The 19,670-nt window shown below is 42.0% G+C and overlaps 1 protein-coding gene across 1 annotated transcript in view; it reads left to right on the top strand.

Moving 5' to 3' along the window:
* Positions 1-19,670, top strand: part of NTN3 (netrin 3) — a 105,502-nt gene that overhangs the window by 68,346 nt on the left and 17,486 nt on the right. Inside the window, exons 3-5 of the mRNA XM_056536364.1 lie at positions 11,334-11,522; positions 18,005-18,154; positions 18,918-18,971. Of these exons, the coding sequence (XP_056392339.1) occupies positions 11,334-11,522; positions 18,005-18,154; positions 18,918-18,971 (393 nt within the window). The remainder of the gene's footprint in view (positions 1-11,333; positions 11,523-18,004; positions 18,155-18,917; positions 18,972-19,670) is intronic.

Below are 19,670 nucleotides of genomic sequence, written 5' to 3' on the forward strand. Positions count from 1 at the left end.
AATCAGTCGCTTCCTAAAACCATCAATAAGCTTCTTGCACCTCTCAACTGGAATGTTGGACCACTTTTCCCAAAAGCAATTTTAAGATCTCTCCACAGGTGTTCAATGGGATTTAGATCTGGACTCATTTCTGGCCACTTCAGAACTTTCCAGCGCTTTGTTGCCATCTATTTCGTGCTGCTTTTTTACTTATGTTTGGAGTTACTGTCCTGCTGGAAGACCCAGCAAACCCAGCTTTCTGACACTGGGCTGTACAGTGCAACCCAAAATCCATTGGTAATCCTCAGATTTCATGATGCCTTGTACACATTGAAGGCACCCAGTGCCAGAGGCATCAAAACAACCCCAAAACATCATTGACCTCCACCATATGTCACTGTAGGTACTGTGTTCTTTTCTTTGTAGGCCTCATTCCGTTTTCGCTAAACAGCAGAATGATGTGCTTTACCAAAAAGCTCTATCTTGGTCTCATCTGTCCACAAGATGTTTTCCCAGAAGGATTTTGGATTACTCAAGTTCATTTTGGCAAAATGTAGTCTTGCTTTTTTATCTCTCTGTGTCAGCAGTGGGGTCCTTCTGGGTCTCCTGCCATAGAGTTTAATTTAATTTAAATGTTGACGGATAGTTCGCGCTGACACTGATGCTCCCTGAGCCTGCAGGACAGCTTGAATATCTTTGGAACTTGTTTGGGGCTTCTTATCCACCATCCGGACTATCTTGCGTTGAACACCTTTCATCAATTTTTCTCTTCCATCCACGCCCAGGGAGATTAGCTACAGTGCCATGGACTTGGAACCTTAAGATTGTTGATATTTTTCCACAGTTTTGGTTCACAGGTCCTCAGACAGTTCTCTTCTCCTTTTTCTGTTGTCCATGCTTAGTGTGGCACACAAAGACAAACAATGCAAAGACTAAGTGAACTTCTCTGCTTTTTATTTGCTTTCAGGTGTGATTTTTATATTGCCCACACCTGTTACATGCCTCAGGTGAGTTTAAAGGAGCATCACATGCTTTAAACAATCTTATTTTTCCACAATTTTGAAAGGGTGCCAATAATTTTTTCCAGACCATTTTTGGAGTTTGGTGACATTATGTCCAATTAGCTTTTTTTCCTCCTTTTTTCGTTTAGTTCCAATAAACACAAAGGGAATAAACATAAGTATAGCAAAACATGTGTTACTGCAATCCTTTTTTGTGAGAAATACTTAATTTTCTAGAAAAATTTCAGGGGTGCCAACATTTACAGCCATGACCGGAGATATGAAAGATAGATAGCTACATACATAGATAGATATGAGATAGATAGATATGGGATAGATATGACATATATATAGATAGATAGATATGAATTAGATAGATAGATAGATAGATACACTGATCAAAAAAATAAAGGGAACACTTAAACAACACAATATAAGTCAATGACACTTCTGTGAAATCACAATGTCCACTCAGGAAGAACACTGATTGACAATCAATTTCACATGCTGTTGTGCAAATGGAACACACCACAGGTTAAAATTCTAGGCAGTTAGCAAGACATCCCCAATAAAGGAGTGGTTCTGCAGGTGGTGACCACAGACCAGTGCTTCCTGGCTGATGTTTTGGTCACATTTGAATGCTGTCAGTGCTTTCACTCTAGTGGTAGCATGAGACGAAGTTTACAACCCACAAACGTGGCTCAGGTAGTGCAGCTCATCCAGGATGGCACATCAATGTGAGCTGTGGCAAGAAGATTTGCTGTGTCTGTCAGCGTATTGTTCAGAGCATAGAGGTGCTACCAGGAGACAGGCCAGTACATCAGGAGACGTGGAGGAGGTCGTAAGAGGGCACCAACCTTTGTGCAAGGAGGAGCACTGCCAAAGCCCTGCAAAATGACCTCCAGCAGGCTACAAATGTGCATGTGTCAACTCAAATGGTAAGAAACAGACTCCATGAGGGTGGTATGAGGGCCCGAAGTCCAGAAGTGGGGGTTGTGCTTAAAGCCCAACACCGTGCAGGACGTTTGGCATTTGCCAGAGAATTGGTAAGATTGGCAAATTCACCACTGGCACCCTGTGCTCTTCCCAGATGAAAGCAGATTCACACTGAGCACATGTGACAGACGTGACAGAGTCTGGAGACGCCATGGAGAACGTTCTGCTTCCTGCAACATCTTCCAGCATGACGGTGGGTCAGTAATAGTGTGGGGTGGCATTTCTTTGGGGGGCCGCACAGCTCTCCATGTGCTTGCAGAGGTAGCCTGACTGCCATTAGGTACCGAGATGAGATCCTCAGACCTCTTGTGAGACCATATGCTGGTGCGGTTGGCCCTGGGTTCCTCGTTGCACCACAGACTATCCAGGAGTTGGAGGATGCTTTAGTCCAGGTCTGGGAGGACATCTATCAGGAGACCGTCACCTCATCAGGAGCATGCCTAGGCGTTGTAGGGAGATCATACAGGCACGTGGAGGCCACACACACTACTGAACCTCATTTTGACTTGTTTTACATCAAAGTTGGATAAGCCTGTAGTGTGGTTTTCTACTTTGATTTTGAGTGTGACTCCATATCCTGACCTCCATGGGTTGATAAATTTAATTTTTTATTGATAATTTTAGTGTGATTTTGTTGTCAGCACATTCAAAGACGAAAGTATTTCATAGGATTAGTTCATTCATTCAGATCTAGGATGTGTTATCTTAGTGTTCCCTTTATTTTTTGAGCAGTGTATATAGATAGATAAATATGAGATAGATAGATACAGGAACAAAAGGATGACCGCAGCACTCCAAAAGTTGGAGTGATGCGGTCATCCTTTTGTTCCTGTATCCTTTTGGACCAGGGACCGGGGTCCCAGAGACCTGTCTGCACCATATTTATTTCATTCGCTGTTTTGGAGGTGCTGCTCTACACCCAATTTTTTAGATAGATAAACAGATAGATAGTAATAGGAAAAGGAATGTACACCCTTTTTAATTTCTATGGTTTTATTTATCAGGAGGACATAATAAAAAAAATGGTCCTAAAAAGTGGGTAACTACAACCTCAGATTTATTACACACAACCGTGTCATTATTTATGTAACAGAAAATAAGCCAAAATACAGAAGCAGAGTGTAAAAAACTATGTGCCCCCCACCACCTATACTAGCAATAACTTAAAGATATGGTTTACTGCTTCAGTCTGGAGGAATTTTGGCCCACTTTTCTTTATAATGTGGCTTTAGTTCATGAGGTTTGTAGGCATTGTGTTATGCATAGCTCCCTTAAGGTCCCGCCAATACATTTCAATTGGGTTGTGGCTAGTGATACAATATACCGCTGGTCTCAATAATCCCGCATACAGCTCACAGCAGTTTTAGAAATGTAAAGCTGCCATTGCAACACCTTGATTCATTCCTTTTCAGCCATTCTGTTGTAGATTTGCTGGTGTGCTGTGTATACTTGTTCTGTTGTATGACCCAGTTTTGGCCAAACTTTAGCTGCTGGATAGAAGTTCTCACATTTGACTCTAAGTTCACGGTCGACAATGACTGCAAGATGCCCAGGCATGTGGCTCCAAACCAATGGCTTTTTTTAAACAAATTATCACCCCTCCAGCACTGTGGTGAACAGTTAGTATGAGGCGTTTGAGCGGATATGTTGTGTTTGGTTTGCTGAGGACTTTGGTAAAGTATGGATTTTCATGGAATGACAGGCAGGTTTGTAGTTGGGCCATTCATTCTTTTCCTGGACAGTCCAGGTTTTCAGCATGGCCCACTGCCAGGTGTTATCATTCTGAGCACCGGAGCCGCCGCAGCAGGCTACCTCAGCAGTGGATCGGATACAGGCACCTTTAGATGCCGCTGTCGACTTTGACAGTGGCAATCTAAAGGGTTAATAGCCGGCCACGGCGATCACCGCATGTTGGCTATTAACGCCAGCCCCCAGCTACAGGAATCAGCTGGGGGCCGGCCAGTATGGGCCGAGTTGGGAGCCTGCGTCATACCCCCTTAATGGCCATTGAATGAGCATAGACTTCCATAGTTGTTATCGGGTTAAAGGGGTTCTCCACCATAAGGTGATTTTAGTACATACCTGGCAGACAGTAATGGACATGCTTAGGAAGGATCTGTGCTTGTCTTGGGGCTAAATGGCTATGTTGTGAGATTACCACAATACTGTGGCTAGCTTTTTGTGAACTGGTATTTCCTGTTTGACTTTTCTTTTTTTTTTACTACAAATCCCATAATTCCATTTTCCTCCCTCCCACACATCAGTCACCCCTCCCCCCCATTGAAACATAAATGAGCTGCATCCAATCAAAAGACCTGTGGTTTTCAATTAGGGTGCCTACAGCTGTTGCATTAGTTGCAGATTGATCTCTCTGCCCCCAAGCGATCCCTCCACCCATTGAAGCAGACAGGCTCCCTGTCATCAGCTGACTAATGATGTCAGGTCTCGGCCGCATTGCAACCTGGGAAAAATCTGAGACAACAGTCATTTTGTATGCTGGTAAAAAAAATATTGGAGTGATAATCACAGAAGAATTGTGAGAAAACCGTCACACACAGGTGCAGACATTATATTATGAACTACACTAACTTTACAGCCCCCTGTAGCATATTCAAATAAAAAAAAATCCTGGAATACCCCTTTAAGGGGTAAAACTTTATTTCTGTGTCCCTGTCTCTGAATGTTATTACCACTATGTGCCTGGCTCTACAGAGCTAATCTCCCACAAATTGTACAGTCGTGATCTTGAAAAATGTACACGCTAACTGTGGCCTGTAGAGTCTAAGATTTATCTTTTAGCACCTGGCTGCTAATTACTATCTTAGTTCCTATGAAAGGATGTACTTAAAATACCTAATTTTTCACAGCTTGCTTCATAAATTAGCTTTTGATATATATATATATATATATATATATATATATATATATATATATATATAGGGCAGTGTGGCAAGGAAAGGGTGCATTTCCCTTGCTAACTCTGGAGAATCCACCTGTGGCCTGATTAATGAGGTATCAGGAATGGGAAGTGTGTTTAAAAGGAAAGGAAACAGAATAGTTGGGGCTCTCCCTTGGAAACAGTATGCTGGCTGTTAGAGGGGGAGACACACGGGCCCTGTTTAGGTAACACGCAGAAGGTGCTGCGAGTGGTCCAAGGAGTGGTGTGAACTGTGAGTAACAGGTTGCAGGAGACACATGTTTAACTGGCTGAGGGTAGCTCACCAGTTCGTAGTCAGGGCATGCTGATATGTGTAGTCAGTGACCAGACGGTCTAGGACTTTATTTTGTTCCTGTTTGTTTTGTTTTACCTGCAACCTGTGGAAATAAAGCTGGCGAGGAGCCAAACTTGTATGCGGGACTGTGGTCTGTGGTGTTTCCACTTTATCACTATAAACTGTATATATATATATATATATATATATTTATATATATATATATATATATATAAATATATATATATATATATACAGTATATAGTGATAAAGTGGAAACTGTTGTGTGCTGTTGTTCGCCTGAATTTTAAGATTGTCTAGGAATAATATGTTGATATGATATATGATATGATAGATATGAAATAGAAAAATATTTTTACACTAATGTTAAATAGTAATGCTAAAAATGCAAATTTTCATTTAATGCATTTTCTTTGGAGCAAAAATGAACCAGTAGGATAGTTTACCTTTATAAAAAAATAAAAATAAAAAAAAAAGACATCGTTATATAACAGGAAAATCCCAAAGGCAAAGTTCACTAGAAATAATATTTTGCAATATGATTCAGTCCATAAATTTTCAGAAACAGACCCTCCACACTGGGAGGTGAATACAGAGGGAGGGACACCTTAAACAGAGATGCGGCTTGTTAAACTCCATCAGCATAGTCAGATAAAAGGGACAAACTGTGTATACATGAATTACACCGCTCACAGCCACACACACACTGAAAGACATTTAAACAGACAGAGACAAGCACACACAAACACAGGTGGACTGTGCCAAACACACACATGGACACACACCCTGCGACAGACATCCCTATACAGACTCTGTGAGCTCTGACAGCTGTTTGTGTGAGGGAAGGCGACGGTGCGTACCTACTGCGTACACAAATATACTGTTTTGACAGATTTGCAGTAGACCTTTTGCAGTTAGGAAGGATTTAGAGATACTGTTATGGTAGGGGAAGGGTTAAAATGGTCCTGGAAAAGCCTCAGGAACAAACAAGCTTTACATCATTTATGGAAGTTTATCTTCACTGTTACTCAAAAAAAAAAACTTTATGTCTTCTAGATAAGACCATGTGGTTCCCCGAGGAGTGGTTTTACTTGGGGTCTATTTCAACAAAGGTTTTTCCATATTTGTGCAATTCTATATGGGACAAAAAGTGATAGTTCGGCATTCTGCACAGCATTTGGGTTTATCTGTCAGTGCCATAGACATTTAGTGGAGTGGCAAAGTACATGCTCCTCCTAGCTGTGGTCATCTGCTGTGGCGGACAGAGGACCAGCCATCTTGTGGGGGTAAAACTGTTGGAACCCCTCTAATCTATCACCCTGACATATTCCCGTGGAAAAATAGGTATTTTTACATGCCCAATCCTTTTGTTTACGGGGAGATGAAATGTTGTCAGAGGTGTCTGGCAATTGTTTACTCCCCTTTTAGAACACAAAGGGAGGAATTTATCATATACTAGGTGAGTACCCGGCGTTGCCTGGTTATTCTTTCCTAATCCATGTTGGGGAGGAAAAGCAACAAAGGAGGAAGCTTTTGACCTCATATCCCATCATCCTATATTGTCCTCATATCCCAACCTCATATCCCATCCTCACATCCCACCCTCATATCCCGACCTCATATCCTGTCCTTATATCCCATCCTCATATCCCGCCCTCATATCCCATCCTCATATCCAGTCCTCATATCCCAACTTCATATCTCGTCCTCATATCCTGTCATCATTTCCCGTCCTCATTACCCCGCCCTCATTACCCCGTCCTCATTATCTCATTACCCCGTCCTCATATCCTGACCTCATATCCCGCCCTCATTACCCCGTCCTCATATCCCGACCTCGTATCCCGACCTCGTATCCCGTCTAAATATCCCATCCTCAGGTGGGGCAGAGTTGTGATGAAGATATTGTAAGCCGAAAATAGAAGGGGACGTGGCCTTGTGGGAGTGGGTGTGATTTGCAAGCCAGAACAATGTACAAAAAGGGTAGAAAATAAAATGGGTGTGGCTTAAAGTGTGGGCATGTTGACATGTTTGACATAGAAGTAACATGTGACCAAGTATTATCGAAATATCTCTAGACGTACAAAAGTTATGCTGGAGCATCCATTTCCCATAGATTTGCATGGGACTTTAAAGGGGTACTCCACTGGAAAACTCTTTTTTTTTTTTTTTTTTAAACAACTGGTGCCAGAAAGATATACAGATAGTTTCCAAAATGGGGTCACATGTGGGGGGGTTCCACTGTTCTGAAACCACTGGGGGCTTTGTAAACACAAATGGCATTCAGTACCAGACACATTCTCTCTCCAAAAGCCCAATGGCGCTCCTTCTCTTCTGAGCATTGTAGTGCGCCAGCAGAGCACTTTACATCCACATATGGGGCATTTCCATACCCAGAAGAAATGGGGTTACAAATTTTGGGGGGCTTTTTTCCTATTACCCCCTTGTGAAAATTAAAAATTTTGAATAACACTAGCATTTTAGTGAAAAAAATAAAAAAATTTAATTTTCACATCCAATTTTAACGAAAATTCTTCAAACACCTGTGGGGTGTTAAGGCTCATTGTACCCCTTGTTACGTTTTTTTTTTTTTTTGCGTTTCCACTGTAACCAGCCACCCCTGTGCAAATCACCTCAAATGTACATGGTGCTCTCTCACTCCTGAGCCTTGTTGTGTGTCCACAAAGCATTTTACGTCCACATATGGGGTATTTCTGTATAAATTTTAGGGGTCTTTATTTCCCTTTACTTCTTGTGAAAATGAAAAGTATGGGGCAACACCAGCATGTTAATGTAAAACATGCTGGCGTAGACCACAACTTTACCTTTTCATAAGGGGTAAAAGGAGAAAAAGCCCCCCATAATTTGTAAGGAAATTTCTCCCGAGTACAGAAATACCTCATATGTGGCACTAAACTGTTGCCTTGAAAAACAACAGGGCTCCGAAGTGAGAGACCGACATGAGCATTTGAGGCCTAAATTAGGGATTTGCATAGGGACTGACCCAGATGGAAGAATTACACTTGCCTCTGATACCAAAAGTACCCTACAGCAATGTTTCCCAAACAGGGTGCCTCCAGCTGTTGCAAAACTCCCAGCATGCCTGGACAGTCAGTAGCTGTCCAGCAACACTGGGAGTTGTTGTTTTGCAACAGCTGGAGGCTCCGTTTTAGACACCGTACAGTACCTGGTGAATCTCCTTTTTATTGGGGGGGGGGGGGGTTAACTGTGTAGGGGTGTGTGTGTACATAGTGTTTTACCCTTCATTTTGTGTAGGTGTAGTGTAGTGTAGTGTTTTTAGGGTACATTCACACGGTCGGGTACAAAGCGAGTTTCCTGCTGGTAGTTTGAGCTGCAGCGGAAAATTTGCTGCATCTCAAACTTGCATTGAGAAACTCACTGTAAACCCGACCATGTGAATGTACCCTGTACATTCACATGGCATGTGGGCAAACCTCCAGCTATTGGGGGGGGGGACAGTGTAAGGGGGTGTATATGTAGTGGTTTACCCTATAATATGCGTTAGTGTAGTGTAGTGTTTTTAGGGTACATTCACACGGGCAGGGGTTTACGGTGAGTTTCCCACTAGGAGTTTGTGCTGCGGCAGAAATTTGCCACAGATCAAACTTGAAGCAGGAAACTCGCTGTAAACCCGCCCGTGTGAATGTACCCTGTACATTCACAGGGGGGGGGGGGCAACCCTCCAGCTGTTGAAAGACTACAACTCCCAGCATGCACTGACAGACTGTGCATGCTGGGAGTTGTACTTTTGCCACAGCTGGAGGCACACTGGTTAGGTTCTGTTACCTAACTCAGTATTTTCCAACCAGCGTGCCTCCAGCTGTTGCAAAACTAAAACTCCCAGCATGTACTGATCGCTGAAGGACATGCTGGGAGATGTAGTTATGCAACAGCTGGAGGCACGCAACTACAACTCCCAGCATGCCGAGACAGTTTGACGTTTGCTGTTCGTGCATGCTGGGAGTTGTAGTTTTGCAAGATTTAGAGGGCCACGGTTTAGAGACCACTGCACAGTGATTTAGCAAAACTACAAATCCCAGCATGCCCAGACAGCAAACTGCTATATGGGCATGCTGGGAGTTGTAGTTTTTGAAAGATTTAGGGGGCAACAGTTATGAGACCACTGCACAGTGATCTCCAAACTGTAGCTCTCAAAATATTGCAAAACTACAAATTCCAGCATGCCCAAACAGCAAACAGCTGTCTGGGCATGCTGGGAGTGTAGTTTTGCAACATCTGTAGGGCTACAGTTTAGAGACCACTGTATAGGGAGGACCCCCCCCAGGGGTTTGCACGGGGTGCCTCCCGTACGCCATAGGTCCCTAAGTGGTTAAATGAACTATTCTATATTTTTAGTGGACATATAAGTAACATGTGACCAAGTATTATTGAAATATCTCCAGATGTTTGGAAGTTATGCAGATTGTTTGGAAGTTATGCAGATTTCCCATAGACTTGTATGGGTTTTTAAACAAAAACCCGGACCCTCACAAATTGACATGAGTACCAAGTTTGACATGTTGTTGACATGTGTACCAAGTTTCATGTTTATATCTTTAGCCGATTGAAAGTGATGCTGGAACATACACACACAAATTGGGGGAAATTTATCAAAGTCCATGTGGGTGCACTGATCGTATACACAGGTTTTGATGGTGTAGTTGGAGTGTACATGCACCAAATGTATTAAATGGTGCAGGGCCTGTGATAAATATGGGGCTAGCAAACATTTTTGCTAAATTTCACTTTAGAACACCACTTTGTATAGCCTCCTTCTCTACGACTTTTGTGCGACTTTTTCCACCTGCCTGACTTTTGTATGACCTTTTCCATCCGCACAACTTTTGTGCGACTTTTTGACAAGCCAGTTTTGTGAGCCAGGTCTGTTCTGGTGTAGCTTTTTTTGTGTAATTGAAGGCTGTGCAACAAATCTGCACTTTTTTTTTTTTTTAAGAAAAGATGCATGTCGTAAATCATTGACCACTGCAAAGCAAAAAGCAGATCTCGTGAAAAACATCTGTTCATTGAGAAATCTTGCAGGCTAGCGTACCACTAAAAATCAACAAACCCCCCCCCCCCCCCTTTGAGTTTTATATATATAGATTGACACCTGCTCAAAAAGTTTGCTCAATTGCATAACTTTTGTATTTTCTTATGTTGCCAGCACCAACTTATGCACACAGGCAGTTGAGTATTTAGGTTTTCTGCTGCCCTAGGCCTACAAGGGGGGGGGGGGGGGTTTGAGGCTAGTCCAGAGGGTGGCAGCTATCTCATTGGTGCTTGGTGGCACTTCTCCAGGAGAATGGGTGACCTCAATACATATAACTTGGTGAATGGTGAGAGCCAAGTTGATGGCAACTGCAAAGATTAAAAAAGAAAAGATAATCTTGTCCCCAGCTTCCGTTTTTTTCCTTGTTTTTTTTAATACCCTAGTTGTTAATAAATAATGTAAAATAGAGGGGAAAAATGACGGTGCTTGAAGTTAAATGGTTATGATATCTCGATAATACATTTATTTAAAAAAAAAAAAATCACAATAATAGTCACATAACAATCACATAAAATAGCTGTCTGAAAAACCACAGGGCCCTTGTGGCTTACTTCAAGCTATAAAATAACATATTAGGCTGCGTTCACATCGCGATTTCTCCATCCGACTTGAGTACATGATTTTATAACTTAAAATCGTATAAAATTGTGTATATAAAGTCAGATCCATTGACACCCATTAAAAAATCGGATCCATTACACAGGCATGCTGTCCAGGCATGCTGGGAGTTGTAGTTTTGCAACAGCTGAAGGTCCACAGTTTGGAGACCACTGATCTAAAGTGGATATCCGACTTTAGACTGCAGTACCCAATGCAACCACAAGGACATGGACAGCACTGCTCAGGTATCGTAGTAAAAGGGTTGTGGCCCCTTGGTTCCCCACAGATCACATATTGCCTATCCTAAGCATATCATTAATCCCAGAATCCCTAAATACTGTCTCCAGGTTTAAATATCATGGGGTATTATCAGACACAAAAAAAAATAATAATCTATACAGTATGTACATAGTTTTTCTCTAACTATCCATTATCTTTTTTTTACATCTCCAGCCTGCTCCTGTAATCTGCACGCCCGGCGTTGTCGCTTCAACATGGAACTATATAAGCTGTCAGGAAGAAAGAGCGGTGGCGTGTGCTTGAACTGCAGGCACAATACAGCAGGCAGGCACTGCCACTACTGCAAAGAGGGCTTCTACCGTGATGTCAGCCGCCCCATAACTGACCGCAGGGCTTGTAAAGGTAAGACAGAGGTCGGAGTGGTTCTAGAGATCTCCAACTTACCAATTGACTCAGATATGATGGTGCTGCTAAAGGGTCGTAGGGTGGAGTCTCCTTCAAGTGATGATAAGGAGTGCGAAAAGACACTTTTGTCGCACTTGCTGTTTTCATTGTGACTTTTTAACGAGGTACTCCACAGCTTGACATCTTATCCCCTATTCAAAGGTTAGGGGATATGATGTCTGGCCGCCCGGACCCCCCACGATCTCCGAGCCGGCATTTTGAACATTTATGTTCAGAACACTGGGTTTAGGCAACTGTGGTCGCTCTTCATGCCCCCTCCCATAGACATAAATGGAGAGGGCATGCATGACGTCCCAACAACGGTTTCCCGAACCCAAAGTTTTGAACCAAAATGTTCAGAACCCCGGGATGCGGGCCAAGGGGGGGGGGATGCCTCAGTGGCCGGACCCCCTGCAGAGTACACCTTTAAGATGCTTTTTCTAAAATTGTGTAGCTATTCCCCTGGAGTATGATGAGCTCCTCTCCTCCTTCCTCCACCCCCCCTCCTTTCTCTCCACCCCTCCTCCTCCCCCCCTCCCTCCTCTCCTCCCCTGTCATGAGGTCTGCACAAATATTTTGTCACTATGCATGTTAATGCTTCTCTCCTTAAATACTGCAGGCTGTCTGCATCTTGTCTGTGCTCTGAGGCACAGAATGGAGATAGCCACAGAATGGACTAAAAAGGCTGGATTTTCAGGGTTCGTTTGCAAAATTAAAAAGACAGAGACTCCTAGTGGCCATTTTTTTTAAACTCTTTTTTTTCAAATTTTTTACACATTTTTTAATGAAGTATATTAGGAAAATGCATAGTTTTTAAGGCAGTATTAAATGGAAAAAAAAGTTGTTTCTAATGACAGCAACACTTGAATTTTTTGAAGAGGTCATAAATCTATCATTAGCGACTTTTTTTTTAGCACAATTTGTCGCAAAGCCCTTTATTTGTTACAAGTCTACACACAAGTCCAGACCTGGCTTACAAAACTGTCTGTGGACAGCATTTGTAAGAAGACGCACATTTTGGCGCAACAGGTTAAAAAGTTGCAGAAAAAGTTGTAGGGGCGCAAGTGGTGCATGACACATGACAACCATGCAAATTACAGGTGTAGAAAAATTGTTCACCTACTCCAACCCTTTGCCTATCCCAGAATTCCCAGACAGCATGCACTCATACATGTATTCTGCAGAGGAACACTTGCCTGACTTCTCTCTTCTCTGGCATCCAGGGTCAACAGATAATCATTATACACATGATCTATTTATACCCAGGACTGTATCTATAACAAGGGGGCATCCTCTACGTTTAGAGGAAAGAAGGTTTCTACACAACCACAGATGGGGGTTCTTCACTGTAAGAGCAGTGAAACTGTGGAATTCTCTCCCGGAGGAGGTGGTCATGGTGAACTCTGTAAAAGAGTTCAAAAGAGGTCTGGATGCATTCTTGGAGAATAATAACATTACAGGTTATGTATACTAGATTTATAGGGACAGAACGTTGATCCAGGGATTTATTCTGATGCCGTATTTGGAGTCGGGAAGGAATTTTTACCTCTAATATGAGGTTTTTTTTTGCCTTCCCCTGGATCAACTCAGTAGGGACTTATTAGGGATATAGGTTGAACTGGATGGACTCTGGTCTTTTTTCAACCTTATGAACTATGTTACTATGTTACATATATCAATGTTTCCCAATCAGGGTGCCTTCAACATGTTGCAAAATTACAACTCCCAGCATGCTAGGAGTAGTAGTTTTGCAACAACTGGAGGCACAATGTCTGGAAAACACTGCCCTAGGTCATTATAATTCAGAGACTTATATTTGTGCCAATTACTGCAGGATCAGTATTCACACCACTGGCACCTGGCAATAGATGAGGTGGCACAGCCAAGTGCACTGCACACTGAATAAGTAATTATACTGATCCCTATTGCCCAACTGCCTCTGCTGTGAGGGTACTGCGCGTGCCTCCTATACACAGTCCTAATTGGCACCTGTGCATCGATTAGGCCTCGTCTGAGTACCACTTTATATTATTCATTCTTCTCATTTAGTTCTCGTTCCCTCAGTCAGTTTCACACCTTAAATTCTGCCTGCACACCTCCATTCTCTCTGTCCTTAAACTCTGCATTTCTCTTGCAGCTTCCTAACACGTTCCTTTTTCCATAGTTAAAATGAAGAAAAAAAAAATCCTGGAAAGAATTTCCCTCTCGCTTTTTTTTTTCCTGTCCCATAACAAGGTGGCAATTAGTTTCTCCTAATGAGCCCTAACGTGCCCCCTCCCCCTATCCTCCTTTTCTTTTGCCAGTTCGCTATTGGCTAAATGACTATACCAGCTGTGAGTTTCCCCATTTGGGTTGAATTCCTCCCATTTTTCACACGGAAAATACAGCTCCGTCTTTTAAACAGCTGCAGCTGAGGTAGCCGCTGTGAGGGGGTTTACAGACAGCTGTTTAAAAGGGGCTCCTCCTATATAACTCTTTTCTATACAATTATCTCTGCCGCTTATTTGGTCTTCGTACATAGAAAACAAGACTATTCTGATGATGCTGCAATTTGTGTGTTAATTTTATGTAATCAGCTGAGAAGACCCCTGTAATAGAAATGTATTCTGTTGCTTATAGAAATTATTCTATTCCTGAAAAATCAAAGTAGGAAAAGACAAAGACGAAAGAGGTGCTGTAGGAACTATAAAAAAATTAGCTCTAGTTATCTAGGCAAGGCTAAGTTCACATTGCTCCGTCATGTGTTTCTCTGTCACGCACTATTTTTTTCTCTACTAAACTTCCGTCTTTATTTTTTTTTCTCCGGTAAACTACCAGATCCCCGACGGACCCTATTCAAGTTGATGGGATCCGCAGGGCCCTGGTGGTGTCAGTTGTGCTCTAACCCATTTTGGGGCTGTTCGGCGCAAAAAAAGGAGCAAAATGGACCTGGAACGGGTTGGAACACAACAGCACCATGAACCTAGCCTAACAAAGAGGGATACTAAAGGCAGTGCCTCTCCTTTGTGGCGTCCTTATGTTAGAAGAAAAAGGTTGCTTTTATGAGACAAAATAATTTACCTCTTCTCCACTTTCCACTTATGCAAACACAAGGCTTTAGCTGTATGGTGACTCTCAAGTGGACAGGACATCAGACCCATCAGTTTCCATTCCCATTATCATTATTCCCATTAGACCCCATGCAGATTGATGGCAATAAATCCAAAGTTGGAAATTGTCTTTCTGATGATGATCTTCTTTATCATAAACTCAATGCATGTGAATGGAAATGTCTGGATGACTTTGTTACTCGAGGGTGGGGTGGGAGTTGGAGAGCCGCTGGGTTGCTAAAGAGGACCTGTGGCCAGCCCAAATAAATATGTCAACCCAAATAAATGTCATTAAATTGGTTAGGGTGTCCTAATCACACACCTTTTTTTTTTTTTTTTTTTTACAGTTTCTTTATATTACCTCCTGTTCCTGAGATAAGTGATAGATATTGTTTGTCTGACAATTCAGGGAATCAGTCAGATGGGTGTGGACTTAATTTTACTAATCGAAGTGGCCATCAGGAGAGGAGTGGGATTATACAGTCAGGGGTATTAGGAAGATACACCCCTCAATGTACAACATTTACAGCCCCTGACTGTATTATCTTATCCATCATTTGATAAATACTCCCAATTTAAAATTGAAGTTCACACCTATCTGACTTTTAACTGAATTGACAGACAAACTATAAATCCTCATATCACAGGGAAAGAAGGTCATACAAAGAAACTGTAAAAGGTGTTTGGTCAGGGTACCCTAAGATATTTAGGTAGCAATCATTTGTTATGTGTGTGTTAGCAGTTGCCTATAATGTGTCAATAGACTGGAGACCATCATTTAACAGGTCTGAATCCCCCAAGAACATAAGAGTTGGGCTCCACAAAGTCATGTAGTTGACCTTGAGCTGTGATAAACTAATGGCATTACAGCAACTTGCACAGTACCTCAGTACCTTCCCTATGGTGACAGAAATTAAGATTACTTAGTTATAGTTCTTGCAATTGTTGCAAGTTACCCTCTTAGGTAAGCATTACTGTTGCTCGCGTAGAGCCCAAACCTTGGGAAAATGGAAAGATTTTATCCACCTTGATGTATGACCTTCTAAAGACTTTAGAATTATAAAATAAGCAACTACATGAGGGGTAATCTCATTAGAAAAAAAAACAAATTCAATATGCAGGTGCCTAGCTGCTGAAAGCTAGTCATTGGGGGAGATTTAGCATCACATGGCAGCCATTCAGATGACTGGCCATACATGTAATACAAAGAGGGCTTGAGCACGCCAGAAAGAGAAATGCTGTCATAGAGCAGCTCTACATTTTGGCTCATAATAGGGCATAAGGACAGGGATTGTCTTCAAGAAACAACCCCTTTAAGATTCCTGTACTATAAAGACTGACAATTCCTTGAAGCCCCTACTGCTAAGTGTCAGAGGTTAAATCCCACAGACAGAAAGAACAATGTTATTGTTATTGCCCAATTATAGGTGGCTAGGCTAAGCTCCCTTAATAAGTGGGAAGACGCCCACTAGAACAATAAACGACAACCGCAGCTCTATTAACTCATTACAAAATTATAGCTTTGCAGTACAGGAACTGGCTGATGTTTTCTACGTGTTACCTTCTCCTTGTGGGATAAATCCGATAACTCCGTACAAGGGTCTCAATCCCACATGTTTGTTAGTGATCAAAAAGAGTTACATTCCCTACATCTACACTTTTTACAGACAAACTGAGGCTTGGTTCCCCCAAAATACTTGCCCCCAGTATTTTGTTTCATAGCTCAAGAATGAATACTCCACCTCCCATTACACTACTAATACCTAGGTATCTGAGTATTCCAAGCATTCTTTATGGAAGTCTTGTAGTGGTTTCAGCTCTTTATTTAAGGATTTATCCAGCGGAAATACTCAGTGTGGTTATGATTAAGGGAACACACACAATTTCTAGCATTTCAACACCATACAAAATATCAACAGTGAAATAACTTTGTGATGTCAACTCCTAGTAAACTCTATGAACTGTGGAAACATCCTCAATGATCCTTTTCTTCTACACAATTTTACTTAAAGGCACAGACAAAGTTGGGTGCCAGGAGGGAGTCAACAAACCTTGAACAGGGTATTAAAGTAGTTGTCTGGTGCCAGAAAATGTTTAAAAATAAGTAATACTTACTTCACTGATCCCCTGCCTCTGCCGTCCTGTTGGTGCCCAGTATTCACTGATCAGCGCTTCTGGTTTCAGTACTGATGAGCAGGAATTGGATTTAACAAGTGGCTGAGGTGGGTCACTGTTATGGGCAGAGACTGGCTGAGTGGACATTTCCTGTTAGTCAAGACAAAAACAAGAAGCATTGATCAATGGGGAGATGATAAGGCAGGTGAGCATACTTTATTTTTATTAATATTTCAGATGCTACACACTCTAGCATTTAGAGCCCGTTCTGGGCTCTTTAGTGTTTTTAGCTCATTCTGGGCTCTTCAGAGTGCGTAGCATGTAATGAAATAAAGCCATTTATTCGATACATAATCAGCTGATTGTTGTTTTATTGGAGAAATGCCCATATTGATGTCCCAGTTTCGTGTCACCTGTTCGCATTGCTCTGGTATTGCAACTCAGCTCAGTGAGTACTGCAATACAAAGCATGGACCATGGACATGAGGGGATGATGGTTTTTCTAATCTCAGACAAGACCTTCAAGTCATTTAGATTTTTCAAGTTTTTGATTGTTGTATTTGATAGGCCAGTGAAGAAGCATTAAGCTAAAGTGAAGGTCCATCCAATTATGTTCTTCAAAAATTACCGTTTTGATGGAGAACACAGGTTCCCTATCCTCCACTTTCTCCATTCAATGTGAAAAAAGTAAACTGGAAGATAGTACTGTAATTCACTATAAACGGTTGAAACATGTGCCCATGTATGTTGCACACCCCATGCTATTCTCTGGAGTTTCCCGTTACACCAGTCATACTTACTGATGGTGGAATGTTAACATGTTGAAAACCAAATTGATACTGAAATTATATAAACTGATAGACTCATACATACATTGCACTACTTGTCATTCTCCTGGGGTACTGTTTCTCCTTGTGGAGACATAAGCTGGTTCAGGGAGTCTTTTAGGCGAGGCAATGATCTATGGGAAATGGATATGCAAATGAGCTCTCCTTCAGAAGGAAGCTGTCTCACTTCAGTTAAACCTATCAGCGGTAGTTTCCCTGTAAGTCAATGTCTGACCCATTAAATTAGTCTTGGTCTTAGTGGAGATATTACATTGGGATATTTATAAAGCTGGCTTTAAAATGCAAAATACAAAAAGACTTACACAATAAAATACTTAATGATCAAAGATTGGGCCTGTTTTGTGGTAGACTTGTATTATCATTGGTCTTGTTGCTTTTTCTCTTCCAGCTTGTGACTGCCATCCGGTGGGGGCAGCAGGTAAGACCTGCAACCAGACCACAGGACAATGCCCTTGTAAAGATGGTGTGACAGGTTTAACGTGTAACCGATGCGCCAAGGGATATCAACAAAGCCGTTCCCCAATTGCACCATGTATCAGTAAGTAACCTAAAGAAACAGCTTATACACTAACATAAATACTATTCTATCTTCTTTGTGGATTCAGTACTATAGCCCTATTCACACCTGTTAGATTTGACATGGATTTCAGGATGGAAATCCAATGACAATCCGTATACCATGGATGTGGAGGTTTCAACAACCCCATTTTCATTTAACAAAATAATTTTGTGAGGATTTCTGGCACAGTCATTGAAAAATATTAAATGGATTTCTCGTTGGGCTAATCCGCAAGCGAACTGCACTGCAAGCTGTACATTTGTGGCAGGAACTCAAGGGTAGGCCTCAGAGATTTTCTGTGGAAATACATGTTAGATTTGTATGCAACATGTAAACAAACCCTTAGATACAGTGCACCCAGAAGTGTTATGTGTAATCTTCAGATTTTGGGACTTTTTTTTCTCTCAGCTGCCCCTCCCCCTTTTCTCTGAGATCTTGCAGCTGCATCCCCCTTCTCGTTTTCTTCTATTTGCTGTGTTACTCTAGTTGGATTTTTCTGGAGACTGAGTAAGTGTCTGAACATTTACAGATTTTGCCATAATTTCCCATACAAGCAATGTATTCTTGCTCCTCCGTTCACAGGATTGTATCTTGTGTGTATGTGTGTAAGCCCTTTCCTGTTCCACCAACCCCTGACTATTTAGATCTTTCTTAGTTTTCCTTTTTACTATTTGCCTTCCATTACTCACAGCTCACAATGCATAAATAATGTCATCTTTTCTTTTTTCCCCCCACCCTCCAGAAATCCCCGCAGTGGTCCCTACTCCAGCCCTCACCAGCACAGAGGAGCCAGCTGGTAAGTCTTAACAATCTGCAGGAGAAAGAAGGTGGGGCCGTATTCTAGATAGCAACCCCAAAGTAAATGAAATTAACATTGTTGCCAGTGCATCTTGTTGGGAGGAAGATGTTGATGCCAGGCGTTTAAAGAGTGCATCAAAACACTGGGAATTTTTCTCTGTTTTCCGAGACAAGCTGTTCAGAGACAAGTTTTCCAGGCCTTTCGCCAAAGAATATGCCAGGCCGCAGGGGGTGGGAGCATGCAACGCAATGGGTTAACTGGTTCTGGCCATTCTCCCAAATATAATGAAAACTTGAAATGAAGAAGGAAGGAAAGGACACTTAGTTCAAGGGGGTGACTAAATGTCAGGAGGAGGAATACAATAGTCATCTTACAGGGAGTATGCAGAAGTTTTACATTATTCCCTGTATCAGTCAAGTGAGGACAGTTATGACAACTCAGTCCAATGATGTATTTAATAGTCTGCTAACATCCAGAAGACTGGAAGGGAGAAAGTTCAGGGGAAGGAGAAAGGGATAATCAGAACGAAAAAATCAGTGAGGACAACCATAGGGGAGGGAGAATAGACACCAAACATGGATTTAAACACAATATAAAAAACGTATGTAACTGGCATTGCAGCTCAGCTGCACTCACTTAAAGGCTATGCTCACACAGCAGAATTTCTGAGCGGAATCCGGCAAAAAAATTCCACTA

The sequence above is a fragment of the Hyla sarda genome, chromosome 8 (genome assembly GCF_029499605.1).
Source record: "Hyla sarda isolate aHylSar1 chromosome 8, aHylSar1.hap1, whole genome shotgun sequence".
NCBI lineage: Eukaryota > Metazoa > Chordata > Amphibia > Anura > Hylidae > Hyla > Hyla sarda.